At 59.4% G+C, this 17,458-nt stretch overlaps 7 protein-coding genes across 7 annotated transcripts in view; all 7 read right to left on the minus strand.

The window, feature by feature from the left end:
- Window positions 1-1,122: 1,122 nt before the first annotated feature.
- LSCM1_00038 (uncharacterized protein) lies at window positions 1,123-1,626 on the minus strand (the record flags this gene model as incomplete). The annotated part of the gene is made up of 1 exon (XM_067317697.1): window positions 1,123-1,626. The coding sequence occupies one exon, from the start codon at window positions 1,624-1,626 to the stop codon at window positions 1,123-1,125; it is 504 nt and encodes a 167-aa protein (XP_067173802.1).
- Window positions 1,627-2,295: 669 nt separating this feature from the next.
- On the minus strand, window positions 2,296-3,630 carry LSCM1_00039 (uncharacterized protein; the record flags this gene model as incomplete). The annotated part of the gene is made up of 1 exon (XM_067317698.1): window positions 2,296-3,630. The coding sequence occupies one exon, from the start codon at window positions 3,628-3,630 to the stop codon at window positions 2,296-2,298; it is 1,335 nt and encodes a 444-aa protein (XP_067173803.1).
- Window positions 3,631-4,821: 1,191 nt separating this feature from the next.
- On the minus strand, window positions 4,822-5,418 carry LSCM1_00040 (uncharacterized protein; the record flags this gene model as incomplete). The annotated part of the gene is made up of 1 exon (XM_067317699.1): window positions 4,822-5,418. One exon carries the CDS (start codon window positions 5,416-5,418, stop codon window positions 4,822-4,824), a length of 597 nt encoding a protein of 198 aa, XP_067173804.1.
- A 1,153-nt stretch (window positions 5,419-6,571) lies between these two features.
- LSCM1_00041 (uncharacterized protein) lies at window positions 6,572-8,083 on the minus strand (the record flags this gene model as incomplete). Its single annotated transcript, XM_067317700.1, has 1 exon — window positions 6,572-8,083. The coding sequence occupies one exon, from the start codon at window positions 8,081-8,083 to the stop codon at window positions 6,572-6,574; it is 1,512 nt and encodes a 503-aa protein (XP_067173805.1).
- A 2,189-nt stretch (window positions 8,084-10,272) lies between these two features.
- Window positions 10,273-11,040, minus strand: LSCM1_00042 (uncharacterized protein; the record flags this gene model as incomplete). The annotated part of the gene is made up of 1 exon (XM_067317701.1): window positions 10,273-11,040. One exon carries the CDS (start codon window positions 11,038-11,040, stop codon window positions 10,273-10,275), a length of 768 nt encoding a protein of 255 aa, XP_067173806.1.
- Window positions 11,041-12,976: 1,936 nt separating this feature from the next.
- Window positions 12,977-14,425, minus strand: LSCM1_00043 (uncharacterized protein; the record flags this gene model as incomplete). The annotated part of the gene is made up of 1 exon (XM_067317702.1): window positions 12,977-14,425. One exon carries the CDS (start codon window positions 14,423-14,425, stop codon window positions 12,977-12,979), a length of 1,449 nt encoding a protein of 482 aa, XP_067173807.1.
- Window positions 14,426-16,705: 2,280 nt separating this feature from the next.
- The window catches only part of LSCM1_00044 (uncharacterized protein), a gene marked incomplete at both ends in the record, with an annotated part of 1,608 nt that continues 855 nt past the window's right edge, over window positions 16,706-17,458 (minus strand). The window contains one exon of the mRNA XM_067317703.1: window positions 16,706-17,458. This exon is cut by the window's right edge and continues 855 nt beyond it. Within this exon, the coding sequence (XP_067173808.1) occupies window positions 16,706-17,458 (753 nt within the window).

Raw genomic sequence — 17,458 nt, forward strand, 5'->3', positions numbered from 1 at the left:
CAGAAGCCCTTGAACGAAGAGGAGCAGCGAGTGAGCACAATACGGAGAAGATGGGGAGGCCGCGACAATACAGCGCGCACGGCGTCTTCCCACCCAACAACACCCCACCCCACCACCACCACCCACAGGCACTTCCACGTTCAGCGGGTTCGCGAGCGTGCAGGCAAGCGCATAATCCAAGGCAGCTAAAGTAGCGTCGAGCACCGAGAGGCAGAAGGGGGAGGGCAGGCGATACAGACGGCAAGGGAAGACAGATGCAGCGATGGACTGCGAAAGAAGTAAAAGGAAAGTACGAGAGGGGGAAGGGAAGAGCAAAGACCGTGGCATAATGGACATCGCGCACCTGGGCGCAAACGCACCGGCCAAGAGCGAGAGAGAGATGCGCCAGCGATAGGAGCCGTGGGAGCACCCTGATGGTGACACAGGGTCAGTAACGAAGCACTGGGCCTTTCGCAGTTGCCATCCTACGTCCAACGACGCGCAGCGCGTATTGGCGCAAACTAAAAAAAATGTCACTTCTCCAAATATATATAAAAAAATGCTCGCCCTTCTTGCTTCCGTTTCATGCGTGCTGTGCATCCATTGTGAGCCGGCGTGAGAATAAGCAGGCAAGAACGACAGACGGCCCCAGGAGCAGGGAAGAGTGACAGTGGTTGCAGTCGCCCTCTCTCTCAGGCTTCCTATCGTGACATCTCCGCACACCTTTCCTGCTCATGCCACGGACGCCACTGGCGCCTAGGGGAGAGGGTGAGGGTGGGAGTGTGCTAAGGAAAAGCATGCAGACGTGCCAAAGCGACGCAAGGGGGGGCGAGACGAAGGCGGCGAGATAGCCGATAAACAAAAAAGGCGGCCATCCCCACCGCAGAGCTGTAAGATAGCAGAGAGACAGAGCAGAGATGAGAGCACCTAAACGGAAGCGCCTACATAAGACCTCGCAGGGCACGTGTCGTACGGGGAAGACTGGCATGGGCGTTTTGCCGGGCAGCCCCTTCCTCCTCCTTCAGCCGCAGCAGCAACGGCAGAAGGGGCCAGCCCTGTAAAATGGCAACGATAGCGAGTCGAACGAGTCTCTACCGCTGCGTGATGCTTCGCAGAGCGGAGCCACACACCCTCACTGCCAAATTACGGAGTCGATCGTGATATCGGCGAAGCAGAAAAGAAAGGGGAAACGCCACCGAGCAGCGTCGCGATGTGGTGCTGCAACCGCGACTCTCTTGCTGCTAGTGCCTCTTCCAAGAGCGGATGGGTCATCTCAACCTCCGCAAGACGCCGACAGAGCGCTGGGCACATGCCCATCGCTGCAGCGCCATCGTTGGCGATCCCTGAACCAGCAGGCCGCATGCGCGCGACGTGTCCTCCTGGGGTGCCTTCCTCCACATCACCGTTACAAAGTCCATAGGCGTCCAACACCGACGCGCACAGGCGCTCCGTCTCGTACAAGCACTCGCCTTTGGTTGGCGCTGTGACAGGGCGCCGCAGGAGGGCGGCGTGGTAGAGCAGTGCAATCCTCCGCGGTGGCAATCGAGCCATCAGGGAGGCGGTATCCGAGCGGTCGATGAGATGAAGCGCGAATTCACTCATCAGCGGGGACAGCGCGCCCCTCGACAAAAGCGCCTCAAAGTCCATTTTCGCCGCCGTCGAAGCAGCAGAGGAGTGTGAGCAGAGGGGGCAGACGCAGCAGAACGTTAAGGCAATCCTTCTCGCTCTCCGTCGTCTCCGTCGTCGATCGTGTGTGCGTTCGTGTCTGTGTGTCGTGCAGGGGCGCACCAAAAGGTCGTCCAAAAGTGATAGAAAGCGAAGAAGTCCAACGAGCCGCAATAAGAGAAAGGATGGGCGAGTGAAAGGAGGAAGAGAGACGCGCGCTGCAGCGCAGCGGCGCGCATCGCAGTTGGCACACGCTCCCCCTTCACCTCCAAGGATGGCCCCACACAGAGCGACAGACGATGCCTTGCTTCGCGCAAAGCTCTCGAGTGACGACCACTCTTCAGGAGGCGGTCTTGCACGCCCTTCAGAGCAGAGAGGCACTCAATGCGGCGACAGGAACGCGGCCGACAACGAAAAGCGCCGGTTGTGCCGTCAGAAGCGCCGCCTTCAGTCTTTGCGTCATTCCTTTTCGAGGAGTGTACAGCACGCCACCTGGCCGCCGGTTCGCAGGGCCCATACGAAGCAATCTACCGTCCCGCCTCGCTCACACGCACACGCACAGCCGCGCTTCCTCCACTTAAACAGACGTACATCCGCCCTATCAATAGTGTTCTTTGATCAGCAGCCGACCGGCCTCCCACACGCCAACCATCAAAGCGGCTGCACTGTGAGCACGCGCACTCGTCCTTTGTAGGGGTCGAACGTGGTGATCCTCACGGTCTGCCCCTCACTCGCACGGAGAGCTTCCTCGAACGCAGCAGGTGTCACCACAGCTGTGCGGCCCACATGAGAGATGATGTGACCCGCGCCGAGCCGGTGGGTAGCGGCCGGTGACTCGGGAGACACGCTGGTGAGCGCTACACCGTCTGCTGCCGCCTTCACCGTGACCCCGAGACGTTCGGTGAGTGTTTTCCGCGCTGGCGGATGCGACGAAACCGGCGATGGCGAGGGCAGTCGATCTTTCGCACTGCCTGAGTGCGGCCGCAGCGCAAGCGACGGCGGCGAGGGGGACTTGGGTGTCGACCTGCCGCGAGAGACGCTCCGAGTGGCTGGCGAGGGGTTCTGCTGCGCCAGCGGCCGAGGGGACGCATCAGCGGGCACGTGGCATGGAGGCGCAGCGACGGCAGAAGCGTTACGTTTCCAAACAGACGACCCTAAAGTCGCCACGATACCCTCTAAGTCCTTCAGCCGCTCCTCCAGTGTCTCCACATCTGACTTGACGGCCATCGTTGTACCCATGTACTCCACCTGCTCCTGCATGTACTCGACCGTTTTCACGGCCTCGTAGGCATCGGCGAGCGGAGCCACTGTGAGCACATCGTGGGCCTGAGCCACGAAGTCCGTGTAAGACGACGTTATCTCTTGGAGCTGCCGCTGGGCCACAAGGCTCACTTGATGCAGCTGCTGCACCATGTCGCTCACATCAGCTCTAACCGATGCGGCAAGCTCGCTGCGAATCATTTCCAGCTCCTCCTTTGTCTGCTCCACGACACTGCCGCAGACGCGGTCACGAAAAGCTTCCATCTGCTGCTGTGTCTCCACTCGCATCGCCCGCAGCTGCTTGGCAGAGGTGGCCATGGCAATATCATTGATATGCTTCAAATCTTCGGCGTACGTCTGCAGGCTACGCTCGGCGGCAACAAGAACCGTTTCGTGAGACGCGCGCAGCACGTCATCCAAGACACCGGGGTCGTTCACTTGCTTCGTCAAGATTTGGGTGCGCCAGTCTGCCAGCTGCCGCTCGCATGCATCACCGCCCACCTCGCCAGGGGGGATCGCTGGGGTAGCGGAAGATGCAGCACGGGGACTTACCGCACCGGCAGGGGTACCGTCGCACTCGGCCCGATCACTGCGGCGTATCTCTGTCTTGAATAGCTCCGTATCGTTGGCGTGCGCAACAAGGAGAGACAAGACGTCAATGAGGTAGGGTGGGCATGCCCCGCTATGGCAAAGCACGTCAAACTTGCGGTTCAGCACACTCGTCATTGCGTTTCAGCACACCTGCCCCACCTGCGGCGCGCACACGAAAATAAAAGGGTTGGAACGTAGCGCGTGTGCGCACGTGAGGAAGAGGCCCGTGACCACAGCGCCGGGTAACAAAAGGCAGCACAAAGCGTATTGCAGGCCGACGATCCGCCACCTCCGGGAAAGGGCAGACAGGGGAGGAGCGCCGAAAAAAATGGCCACGTAGAAGCAAAGATGTCAATAATGAAGGTACTCTCCCACAGCGGCGCAGAGGCGTCACGGTGAAGATATTCTTGCTTGTGTGTGTGTGTGTGTGTACGTATGTGTGTGGGCGAGCCCTTGCCGAGAGAAAAAGGTATAGGAACGCAATGTGGGAAGTGCGAATAGCCCTGTGAGCATGGAAGAGCGGGTGCGGACATGAAACCACATTTCAGCCGCACTTCTGCGCGGTTTCACTCCCCTGCGACACCAGCGGTGAGTTGGAATTCCCCTGCGCTCCTTTTGGTGTCCTGTCGCCTTCGCGGGTGTCCTCGGCGCGTGTTCCGCCGCTTCTTCGCCCCCCCCCCGTTTCTCTCTCTCCCTCTGTTTGCCAGTTTTCAGCTCCTCTTCTCTTTGCGGTTTGTCTCTCCCTGTCCTTCGCTGTCGGCGACGTGAGAAGAGAAGGGGGGAGGTGAGCCCCCCTCAGCGGGTGTAAAGCGACCTGCCAGCTGGGGGTGCATGGGCAGGATTTGAGTCCGAGGCGGTGCACCGATGGCTGAGGTGACGGGCCGCCGTACCGCGTGCCTGCGATGGCTGCCTTGCACCCCATCTGGTGGGTCTGTGTGGAATGGCGGGGAGGATCGAGTGGAGCTCGACTCGCCCGCTGCGGGGCATAAAGGGGGGACACCGAGCACGGAAAAAAAGCTCGCGCGCGTGTGTTTGTGTGTATGTGCGTGCGTGCCGCACTCGTGCAGCGTGGGGCGCCAGTCGCAAGGGCAAAGAGGCCCAGAAAGTCCTGAAACTACACGCGCACAGAACAAGTTCACTTGCTCGAGGAGGAATGGATTCGTTGTGGCGCCTCCTGGCGGCCTGCATCAGCGCAAAGAGGAGGGAAGAGCAAAATTTAAAAGCAGAGAGAGCCGCACATCCAGAATAGGGTGCCAGCGTCCGCACGTCCAGCGTACGTCAATACGCCAGATGTCGCGATGCCCCGTGTGCATCAAACGCTCCATTTCACTCTTGAACGAAGTAGCAGCGCTTCTTCTCCCGCAACATGTTCATTAGGGACGTGTACCGGTCTCGCACCGCTTCAGACTCCGACGATGGGATCGGGAGGCGCTTCGCTATTAGGGTGAAAGGGGTGTTGCGCTCAATCATCATCTCCAACGCAAAGCACATGCCGCGCTCCGTCACACGCGTCCCGCTAATATCGAGGAAGTCGATTTGGCAAGCTTGAGGCGAGAAGCGCAGTGTGTGAACAAGAAATATGAAGGTCGAGTCGTCCAAAAGAGAGTTGTCCGTGGTGTAGATACGGCGCGCGTTGGTCATGCGGCCATTCGCGATGGCGACGATGACGGGCAGCACCGGAGCTCTCTCGATATGCAGATCTGGCGGATTTGAGACGAGGAGGTCGACCAGCATCTTCTTCTCCTCCTCCGTCTCCACCTCGCGCGCAAAGAAGCGAAAGAGTTGGTCGATGGAGAACTGCGTCTTGGCGGTTGCCTTCTTAATGCGCTCCAGTCGTTGCGCCTCCTCAATGATCTCTCTGCGCGTCGCCTCGGCCTCCCGCTGCAGCTCCGACACAGTCTTGCGCTCACCGTCACTATACATTGTCTAACGCCGCCCACTAGCCTTTCTCTGGTGATCACGAGAAGCACAGAATAGGTCAGCACCTGAGGCCACAAAACCGCACTCGTGTTGCGGATGATATGAGATTCGCGTGCAAGCAGCAAGCCTCTTGCCCTGTTGGCGAGGTCTGCGCCGGCCGATGAGCTTCGTACCGGAAGAAACGACGTGGTGAGAAGCTCAGCAAGCGCAAGGGAGGGGGAGGGGGCAGAGTGTGCGCCGAGGAGCGCGTGCACGTGCGCGAGCGAGAGCACGAGAAAGCGGAGCGCACCCGTCCCGTGCCCGAGAGGAGGGGTGAATAATGGCTGAGAAAGGCAGGATAAGCCACACCACCACATGTGCGTTCGTGCAAAGGAGAGACCTCACGCCGACTGGCCAGGAAAGCCCCACCCCCAGTTCTCTTGAGCGCACATATCATGTCGCCCTCGGCATGAAAGGGTAGGTCTGCTAGCGATTTCGTCACAGTAGCAGCGCTATCGCAACTTCAGCGGCCACATGAGCAGTTCGTAACACCGCCGAACCGCCTCTTTTCTTGGGCCAGCTGCGCCGCTCGCTCTCAAGAGCGTTCGAGATGTCTTCTGTTTAGTGCGTATACTCGCACATTGCGCATCAGATATCCCCTCTACCTCTCCCTCTGCCCTCCATTCTCTGTCAGCCATGGTCGAAGAGGGCCGGGGTGTTCTGTGCGCTGCCTCACCTCGTTCCTCCTCTGCAGCCCGTTTGCCTCCCCCCTAAAACCAAGGGGTGGTACTCGCCATACACACGCACACAAAATCTTGGAGCATCCTCACTCCCCATGTGCACACGCCCAGAGCTGCGTGCACATGAAGAGAAGAAAGGGAGGGGCAGGACACTCCTAAATGCAGCGCAAGGTGGCGCAGCCGAGAGAAGGCGCCGCCACCACCGAGTGGCACCAATGGCGGGTCGAGGGAGAAAGCGCACCCGTGCGCATCAGGTGTTGGGGAGCAGGAGAAAGAGGGAGGGGGAGGGGGGGCAAAGCAACTGCATGAGAGGGACGGAAACAAACGCAACCAACACAAGCAGAGAGAAGGCGAGTAAGTAAGGGAACGCGGGAGTCGCACCGCACCAGCCATACGCAGAGAGAGGGAAACCGTCGCGGCAATGCTATGCGGCCACGTCACGCCTCGCGCAGTCTGAGCGGCCCTCCACCCGCGCCGGGCACGTGCGCCAGCCCAACCTGAAAGAAGTTCAGCTTCACCACATTGAACGTGCCCAAGCAGCACATCAAAACGCCGAAGGCGAGCGTCACCCACGTCATAATCACATGTCCCCACCCCACCACTTCCGTCGTCCAGTAGCCGGAGCGCAGCGCGAAGAGAGCGGGGAGTAAGAAGGAGAGGGACCCGCCGCAGATGCCACCAAGCAAGTCGAAGAGAATGTGGATGTTTGGCAAAGCGATTCCGATGATCAGCGCCAGCAGGGCGAGGAGGCCGGCGGTGGCGCTGGACATAAACTCCGGCACCGGATTCTCCTCGGCGCGGTAGCCCATTGCCATGACCACCGAGTCACGCGTTGGAAAGATTGTTAAAGGAAACGCCATCGTGAGGGAGACAACCATGCCGAGGTACGCGATTAGCGCGGTGCTCGAGTCGAGGTGGTTCGAAAAATTCACCAGCACGTTTTGGCTCACCACGTCGCCGAAGCTCATGGCACCAAAGACACCGGTAACCGTGTAAATGACGGTGACGGCTGCCATGGAGTACGCTGTGCACCGTCGCATTCGCTCCACTGAGCGGTCTTTGAGCTCCTCATAGATCGTCTGCGCCACCGGCTGACAGCAGTAGCTGAACACGAGTGTCGTCAGCGACCCGACGGTCCCCGAGTCCCAGCGAGCTAGGGGCACACTCAAGGCGGTATGAATGACAGCGTCAAGCCTCGAGCCACTCGTGTACTTCCCGCTCTCCTGCAGAAAGCGCTCCACGACGGCGCCAGCGAGCAGGAGGGTAGAAAAGGCGCCAATGACGGAGGCGTAGCGCAGCGTGTGGATCCTGCGAGCGAGCGACAAGGGAAGCATGACAACAGCCCAGAACAGCACCATGGCCGTGCGACGGTCCACCTTGTCGGACAACCCAACCGCTTGAAAGAGCGGCACAATGAAGTCGCCCATCATCACGATGTACATAACAGCCGAGCCCCAGCAGAAGACGACGATCATCGCGGCTGTTAGCTTCTCCGTGATGGGCCCGACCAAGCCCATGGCGACCTCCTCATATGTCATGAGTTTCGTCAAGGCACTAACCTTCGCCAGTAGACACACGCTGTAGACGGTGAGGCAGCAGACGAGAATGAGAAGGACGGTGCCGATGAGCGTCCCGCAGTGCAGCATCGCATACGGCAGTGCGAGCACACCGGCGCCAAAAGTGGCCGAGGCAAGATTAAACGCGCTCGAAATCACGCCGCCGCCCTCAGCCATGTAGTACCGCTCCAGCAACATGGGTGAGAACGCCATCAGGATTCGGTCGCGCCGCGTGTACACCGGTACACTGTGGGCCCGTCGCATGTCGCTTCTGCTCACGTGATTTGCATCTGCGTCGTTGAAGATGCCATGCGAGTACGCCGGGCGCAGCCGGGCTCCACGTGGCAGTATGGGGCTCGTTTCACTGAGGTTTGGCTCATCCCCACTCACCATCTTGGTAGAGGCGGTTGAATGAAATAGCAAGTGTGTGTGTGTGTGTTCGTGTGCTTATATGGATAAGCGGAAGCGCAGCGTAAGGGTGGGCCCTCGCGACCGGTGCTGACGAGAGGGAACGTGGTGAGTAGCAACAGCGACAAAAAGAAAAAAGAGAGCGCGTGCAGACACGCGGCGAATGCCGAGCCGCTTATCGGTAGCGCAGAAGAAACAGGAGAGCGAAACAGTGGGTCGCAGAAAACACACATAGACGCACACACGCACACGCACATGCACACACGCAGGAACGGAAGAAAGCAGATGATCAGCACTGCATCATCACCGACTGGCACGTGTGTGTAGAGAAATGAGGGCCGGTCCACCACACTCAAAGTGGCTCGTAAGGCGACGCGTGCGACGGCGGGGGGAGAGGGGAAGGCGGATGCGATGAGAATTGGAGAGCGCGCACGGCAACGAAAAATCCGCTACAGGAGCGAACAGCAGAAAAGGAGCCGTGCCGAACGGGCGCGAAAGAGGCGGTGTTGGCGCCGTTGCAGAGAAGCAAAGGTCTGCTGTCGGCGCTCTCAAGGAGAAAAAAGGGGGTCTAGAGAGGAAGTTTAGGCAAAGAAGCGAGCGGCCAGGGATGCGGATGGACGCAGGGGGACGCGCACGCGAGGAAGGCAGCCAAGGAGGAGGACGGTGCCCCGTCCCTCTCCACGGTGTGTATGAGGGTGCGAAATGGTGCGCGTATGTGCGTATGCTTGTACGTGTGGTGTAAAAAAGAAAAAATAGGTGAAGTTCAAGAGAGAGAGAGACGCACGCACGCACAGTGTAGAAAGAGAAGTAGATGAGGGCACGGCAAATGAAATATGCCCCCGAGTTCCTCTCCCCATGCCTCCCTCCCTCCCTCCCTCCGCTGCGCAGTCGGTGTACCCTAAACGTTCTGAGTCGTTCACTGTTTCGCGTTTGCTTTGGGCCTACCGCGGCTCAAGTTGGTCCAGACGACGCTCTTGCATGCAATATCCGCTCCTGCAACCACACAAGTCAGCGCAGTCAGTTAATCACGTGTGTGAGACGCGAGGATCCAGTAGTACTGGAGGGAAGTAACGAGGGAGGGGAGGGCTGGCTACAGCTGAAGTGATGCAGCTGCTCGTACGTCACTTTACGTTGGCGATTGATTTCTACGCTGTCCTTTTGCAAACTGCTGAAGCGAGTGCGTCAGTGTGTGTGTGTGTGTGTGGTGTCTGTGGCGAGGAGGATATTAATGCGCGAGTTGGTATGCACAGTCGATGACAGAAGAGGAAGAGGAAGTGAGGCGCGTGTACGTGAGCCACCTCCACCCTTGTCTAGGCCTCATCTCCGTAAGTGCATCATGACAAGAGATAGAAGAGGGAGGGAAGGACAGCAGACCCCCGGCAGCTCTGAGTCGCACTCACAGCAAAGAAAAACAAAGAGGGAGCGGGACTCGAAAGGGTCATCACGAGCAGCGTGCACAGCGACCTTTGCCCACGCTCTTTTGTCAAGCTCGCCTGCATCTAAGAAATGCCCCCGCATCATTCAAGAGCTGTGCGTAATGGCATGTGAAGCCACTATCTCTAAGGAGGAAAAGAGCTGACACTCGCAACAGGAAAACTTCCCTCTCTTTGCTTCGCCTTCACTCCACCGTGCCTAGCTCGCTCACCATCTCTTCCGTACCCTCTTCACCTCCGACAGAAGCAAGGGTGCGCGCACAGCACGCCTCTACACATGCCCTCCACCACTCAAGCATGTTCATCGTATTTCTCCTTGGCATCAAGAGCACCCCGGTCGTTGCTCTGCAGCGTATAAGCACAGGCACAGACGGTGGAGCACACGCACACACACACACCAGCTGCCACAGGAAGCAGCGCACTCCATTGCGGCACGATCCAGCATTTTTTTTTACTACCCCAAGCATCTGCATCACGACGAAGCTCGTACCGGCAGGCATAGCAATGGCAGCAGTAGCGACAGCGACAGCCCAAGAGAGAGAGAGCAATAGGTACGCGAGCAAGGTGGATGAGGGCTCCTTGCAATACGCCGTGTCGCACGCCCTCCCCCCCCACCTCCGCCATGCAAGCAGAGCCTGCATGGCAGCGAAGTCAGCACAGTCCCTTTCGCCTCTCCTGCCGCCAAGCCACAAATGCGCCGTGCGCTCCCTCACTTCATCAGGGCGCGCAGTGGCAAACGTTTCATGTGCGACGCTTCAGAAGGGCACGGGACTGCTTCGCCTGTGTGGCGCCGGACCGGGCACCGATGTCCTTGAGACGTACTCTCAGGTAGTCCAGCTGGATCTTCTCGGATACGCCCAGCTCGTTGCGCACCTCAACCGTCGGGTCTTTCAGTAGCAACGTCCACTCATCATCCACCAAACGGTAGACAGGAAAGGCGATGTCACTGTCGTCCAACAGCGCCCCATAACTCTGCGATGCGGAACTGGACTTTCCACCGATCCCCTCCGCGCCATCAGCTCCACATCCCTCCTCCGCATCAGCTGGAACGTACAGTTCTGAAGCGACCGGCGTCACCGCAACGTATCCGCCTCCGTCGGCGGAGGCGGGCGGTGGAGTATGCACAGAAATGCGAGACATGAGAGGCGCATCAGCAACTGCAGCCTGCATGGCCGCATCGAAAACGCTCCATATCTCCTCCTCCTGGCGCGCTGTGAGCGCCGGTTGGATCTCCGCCAGTGCAGCCGCGAGTGCGAGCCCTGGAATGCTCTGACGATACATGGGTATCCTCCGCGACGCGTAACTTGATTTTTTGGGGGGGCGGCACGCCACGTAAGCAAGTAGAGAATATGGCAACCCCAAGGAAGCGCCTACCACTTGACAAGCCGCGTTGCGAACTGCGTGTGAGGTGATGAGCGGGGGATATTGCGAGCGGAGCAAGATACGCGTAAGTAAAGGGGAATAGGTGCTAAGAAAGTGGGGAGGGCCAGTGAAGCACAAGATAGCCATCGCGTGAAAGACGCCTGTGCTCGCCAGGGCGGGCAATACACACGCGCGCAAACAGTCGGCTTCCCTATCCCGAAAGGTAGCCGCTCCTTTGTGTGTGTGCGTTTGTGCCTGTGTCCCGCATGAGAATGACCGAGAAACGACACGCACATGCTGAAGTGTATCCGTGCAGCTGACTTCTTACCCGCACGTGAGGTCCACGCGTTAGAGGAAGAGGAGTACCCAATGGTCGTGCGGATGGATGCCACTCACTGGATGACCACAATTTGGAGACGGGTGTAAAAAAGAAAAAACCTCAGGTATTTGTCTTGGTGTCTCTGTCCAGGGGCATACACAGCTGCAGCTGTTTCGGAACGCCGTCGCCGTCGCCGTCGCCGCCGCTGCTGCAAAGCCAAACGCCGAAGAGGTGACTCGGCTCCTTTTCTGCTTCTCAACGTGCCGGTGCGCTTCAGTCACCCACGCTGAGAATCGCATAGCACGCGAAGAGGAGTGGACAGGGAAGGCCACATGGCGCAGCACCCACAGCAGCGTCAGCGAGTACCAAGTGGGGGGGAGCGGGGGGTGAGGGGAGGAAAGGGGGGATTCAGAGTGAGCGAGAGGGTGTAAAAAGGGGGCACCCACACACGCAGAAAAGAGCAAGGAAACTCGCCGAAGGGGAGCAGAAGCCTGTCACGCTGGCGTACACACACACACATTCCAACAAGCGCCTGTACAGGTGTCGTGAAGACAGTCTTCCCCACTACCTCCGCCCACGTCCTCTTTGACGCCCACACAGCCCTCCCTCACCTGCATTCGCGAGCGTTGGTGGAGCGCCCCCGCTCCCGCGCCGACACTGGCGTGCGCCACGCCGCAAACGTGGCATCGCCCACTGAGTACTCTGTCATGTGCATGTGTGTATATATATATATGTGTGTGTGAAGAGTTGGCATAGCCAAAACCCACGCGCGAGTCCAAAGACGAATAAGGGCGGACCAAAGGAGAGCAGCTGAGGCGTGAGGCCTCTGTTTGCCTACAGCAGCCCCACCCGCGTTCCCTCCTAACCACCTGTTCGCAGCACTCATCCAATCGTATCGGCAGTTCCTCATGCGCGAGTGCCTCTCGCACGTGCCACATCCCTCGCCCCTCTTCTCCTTTGGGCCTACTCAAGAAGAGCACCCTGTTTTTCCTCGTGAGCGCTTTCGCATGCGCATCCGCGAGTGGACAGGCGCGTGCCCCGCGGGGGGGGCTGGCGAGTTGAAGAGGAAGGCGCCAACGGGGAAGCTGAGCGGCACTGCGTAAAAGAGGAGCTTTTTCAGAGAGGGGGGCCGCACACAGACAAAAACGAAAAGCGGAGCACAGGAAACCAAAAGTGCCGCGATAGCAGCATCGGCAATGGGTCACGACCGCTGGGCAGCGGAGGCGGTAAATAAGAAGCCGTTTTTTCAGCTCCAGCAGGCACGGGCATGCTCGTGTGCGTAGGGGGGGAGAAGGTGGGCATGGTGTCCTGTGCTTCAACCCACTGGCTCGGGGCGCCATGCCCATTCTTGCTGGCCTGTGTTGCACCTAGTACACACCGCAATGGCCACGTAGGTACACACAAAAGCACACGCGAACACGTTCTGCTGTGTCCCTGCCTCGCGCCACCACAGCGACAGAGAAGAAAGACAAGAAAAGAGTTAAGCTGTTGTCTCGAATATTCCTGTGCCCGCCGGCCTCATCACCTGCCAGTGTCGATCTTCCATCTACTTCGGCAGCACCGTGCGCGTGTACAGAACTCCATTACGCAGTGGCGAAATCGATAGAGAGAGAGAAAGAGGCAGTGGCCGCACCACGAGGAGTGTGAGATCAAAGAGCCCGTCCTGTATCGCGCTCTCTCGCCGTACCGCCCACGTCTCCGACGACGCTCTGCTGAGTGCGTCGTTGCCACTTGTCACGCTGGCCCCTTTCCCCTCATTGCCCGCTAACAGGAGCCTGGAGAGGGAATAGTAATGCCGTACACCTTCGCCAAAAACTGCCGGCGCTCCTCCAGCGTCGCCTTGACCTTTGGAAGCATGTCGGTCTTCGATTCCCACATCATGAGCGACGGCGTCGCCCGCAGCTCCTCCAGCATCCTGGTCTGAGCCTCATTATGCACGTTCAACGACGCGCATGCCCACAGTGCGTTCACCCGCGCAGAAGGAGCCATCGCCACACCCGGGTACGCCGCGAACAGCTGCGTGCACACAAAGATGAGCTCGTCGTTGCGCTCCTGCACGGCAGCGAAGCTGCTGAGAATGCTCGCAGCGTCCACCACGCTCACATACCCACCCTGCCTGTGTAGCGCAACGAGGCGGGACGCGAGCAGCGGAAAGAGTTCTGCGTCGAAGAGGTCAAAGGCGCTCAGCGCATTCAAGACGGTAGCGATCTCGTCGGCGCGAAAGTCGGCTGCCACTTTGCAGGCGCGCTCTGCCAGGGCGCCAAGCACATCCTCGGAGGCAACATCCGCCTCGTAGTAGGCATTGGTGACCTTCGCGATGGACGCGGCGTCGAAGGTATCAGCAAGGGCAACTGTCCTGGCGCCAAGGCTTTCCATGACCTCCGCCTTTCCACGCCCCGCGCGCACCACGCACGAGACCAGAGAGGCCATGAGAGGCGCTTGAAGCTCATTCAGCTGCCCCAGCAGCCGCTGCTCGTAGGCGCTGAAGAGGTCCTCGTCAATCTGATGTAGCTCCGTGAATGCTTCTAGGATGGTGAGGCTAATGATCGGTGACGCCTCCGCCGCCTTGCGCAGAGCGTGGTCTCTAAGGGTCAACATTAGAGCAGGGTGCAGGAACTTGACGCGAGAAACGGCATAGGCCACGTTTGCGATGTGCGCAAGTGCCACACGAGGATCCTTGAGCGCCGTGGCGCCGTTGTCGCACAAGGCCTTGTAAAGCCCAGGGTGGTGCACCTCTGATCGACCGTAGGCATTGATGAGCACCGCCGTCGTCACAGCGTCCATCGTCCCCGCCTTTTTGCGCAGAAACGGAATGAACGTGAAGAGCACCTCGTGGAGCTGCCCACTGCGAAGAACCAGGCAGCTGTGGACAATGCGGGCTAGCGACGCCACGTCCATGCTCTGCTCGCCCTCCGCGGTCATACAGGCCTCCAACACGGCAGTGAAGGGCTGACCCTTCGTCGTGTCAATGCGTAGTAGTGAGGCGACGTAGCATATTTTGCTTGCGTTGGCGGGCGTGTAGGCGGTCTTGAGGTCTTCTAGCACCTCTACCTCGTACAGCTGTCGCCCGTAGCGAAGCAGCTCCGTCCGTCGGTCCTGTGCCGTCTGCAGCTGCTGTTGCACCTGCTCTATTGAAGAAACAAACGAATTTGTGGCGATGGCGCGGGTAACCACAAAAGGTACAGTGGGCTGGCAGGCGAAAAGGCGGCGCATCCTACCAATGGGTGCGGAGCTTTGGCGGCGCTGCAGCAACTTCTCGTTGGATCGGCACGGCCTGAAAGTTCAGGGCTACAGAATCGAAGCGCTTCCACCACGAACGAATGTGCCGCGAGTCCAGACAAAAGAGCGGCTGGGAGGACAAAGAGGGAAGAAGAAAAGCCGTACCCTCCTGAGCGACAGCCTGCTGGGCTCCTCTGTGCGACGCAGGTAACGGGGACACTTCGCGCTGAGGGGTGGGAGGTACGCGACGAGGGTACGACGCGAGCAACGCTGTGCGTCGGACTTTCGTATATATGTTGGCGACAGCGAGGGAACGTGACTGCTGTGGAAGCGCACGCGGCCGTTTGGATGGAGATCGGCTGTGACGCACCCTTCAAGGATTCCTGCAGTCCCGTGAGCAGAGGCGCGGGAGCACGCACGAGAGGAGAGAAGCACAAGAGGAAGGTGCACACGAACGAGTGGGAAGCTCCGCGCGCGCCACGAACACCACATGGGAAAAAGGCTTCTCCGCAGCGCCGCCTTGCACAGCATGTCCGCCGATGCACCCAAAAATGCCTCGCAAGGATGAAGAGGATGCAGAGGAGCAGATGCAACGGCCGAGTAGTGCACCGCGGAAACGCCAAGAGACACGAGTGAGAAAGAGAGAAAAGGCCTTGCACCACAATCGCCCTCTTGCCCCTCGCGACACCATTCGCAAAATTGCCCACGTTGTCCTCCCTTCGAGTCGATACACACCTACGCAAATACATGCACACAGCCCCTATTCTCAGACCACTGAACGGGCTCGTGGAGAGTGCTGTGAATGACGGCAACGAAAAGCGCAGCGCTTCACTGGCACTGAGTTCACCTTTCGGGTAGATGAGATAGAGCGTTAGGGTGAAGGGTGTCTGCCCCTCGTCCCTCTCCCTTTTTTTGTTGGTGTTGCTCCTGAATGCTCGATCGAGGAATCTAGTACATTACAGGCATGCGCGCACCCGCGCAGACAGACACGCGTGAGGCTACCAGTGCCACAGAAGAGGCGCGCCTGTCGAACGGCAGCCGAAGTGAAAAAGAGAGCAGTGTGTACCGCATAGTGGTCGTGGAAAGACTGATGCGCACACTCAGAAGGGGCGGTAGAGAGAGGGGGAAAACACGCAGCCGCCGGTAGAAACGGTTTGGGGAAGGGGGAGTAAAGAGCACCTCTCTAATAGTGATGTGCGCGTGCGTGAAGAACTGAAACGGAAAAGAAAAGGCCAAAATGAAGAAAGCGCGACAAGACGAAACTGTACGAAGACGACAAGAAGGAAGTTGGGAGACGGAGAAACAGTGGAGGAGGCGAGGGCTGAAAGGGGGGCGATGCCAGTCAACGGCGCAGCAGCGCGTGCGTGCAAGTCGTTGAAACGCCATGTATAAAGTGATCCCATCGCAACACAGGCACCACAATGCGAGAAAAACGCCAAGTATGTGGGGGGAGGGGGGCATGTGGCAGTGACACACCCCAGCGGGGTGTGTCACCTTGTTTGAAACCTAAAGAAGAACCACCGCTACGATCAACTCTCTCCCTCCTCCTCCACATCCCCCCGCCTCCGACTGCGCTCCATCGCTGCTGCCCAGCGCCCCGAGACTGGCACGCTTTGATCGCATAAAGGCGACGCGACACGAGAAGGAAAAGGCAAAGAAGAGCGGAAAGGGGAGAGAGTGAGAACGGCGATGCGCCCTTCCTTTCAGAAATCCCCCCGCAATGCATTCGTTGCCTTTTCGAGTGCAGTACGCTCTCCGTGCCTCAGCTGTGCATCGCGGCAATGCTGACAAGCGTGCGAGCACAATACGGAGACGCCACGCCCCCCCTCCAGATGCACAGAGGGGACGGAGAGGAGACGAGCTAGTACGAAAAAGAGGGCTATGGGCCCCCAAACAATTTGAGCAGTGGCGGCATCCCGAGTGGAAAGCACGCACCACACCTCATCTCCTCCGCCAAAGGGGCGCACGAACGCATGCAATCCCGCAGACAATAAGACCTTGAAACAGATTAGCAACTGTAGTGGTACACGGCATCGTCACGGCGAGCGTCGCCCCAGTGACGGCTACACGTAAAGCAAGCAAACGGGGGAACGGGGGAAGGGGAAAAAAACGGCAGTGCACGAACGGGACAGCTCCTCGTCGGTGACTTCGAGCATTGGCATGAAGGGGCTACAAGGAGGTTGCGGAAAGCGCCTGTAGAGGGGGACGGAAGAGAGCTTCACTACGATTCGTTCCCCCTCCCCCAATACAAAGCCGCGCACAGCAGCCTGGCATCTAAAGCAGACCTAAACTCTTCATGTACATGCGAGACTCATAGCTCCCGTAACCATCGCTAAGCGAGTCGTCGTTGGACTCGGGAGGCAAGTTTGCCTCGCCTTCACGGGAGCGAGCCACTCCACCAGGCCCACCTGCGGGATTGGCGGCTGCGCTGAGCTCGCGATAGGTTGCGCCGGCGCCGCTGTCGGTGGCTCTCACCTCCTGTTTATCCTCCACAGCCGTAGTTCTCGTGGCGGCGCGCCCCTGTGCGTCGTCGTGGTTACTATTTGCTGCCATGGTGCTGCTCTGAGCAGGTGGCAGCGTCCCCTCACGGGCCGGCCTTCGCACCGGCGCCTCGGCGGTGCTACTGGAGACTGGAGGTGCGCGGCTGGCAGCGGCGGCGGACACTCCAGTTCCCGTTCGACTAAGGGGTTGCCGGCTTGATGACTCGGGTGGCATTCGGCGGTACGGCGGAACAACGGCGTCCGCTGGCGTGTACAAAGAGGATGATGCCTGTGGTACTGCTGCCGCGGCAGGTGGGCTGACGACGGGTGCCTGGCGACTCTGCTGCGGCTGCTGCAGTGACGACGGTGGCTGCTGTGTCTCGAGCGAGGTGAGGTTGCTCGAGAAGGAAGTTTGCGCCGTGCCGCTGGGGATAGAAGCGTCCGGCCGCGACAGCTGCTTGGGGTCGACCCAGTTGAGGCGCGAGCTCGACGTCGGCAGCTTGCTTATGGTGGTGGACGAGCTCAAGAGGGGGTTTGCACGGCGGCC

This window comes from Leishmania martiniquensis, chromosome 36 (genome assembly GCF_017916325.1).
Source record: "Leishmania martiniquensis isolate LSCM1 chromosome 36, whole genome shotgun sequence".
NCBI lineage: Eukaryota > Euglenozoa > Kinetoplastea > Trypanosomatida > Trypanosomatidae > Leishmania > Leishmania martiniquensis.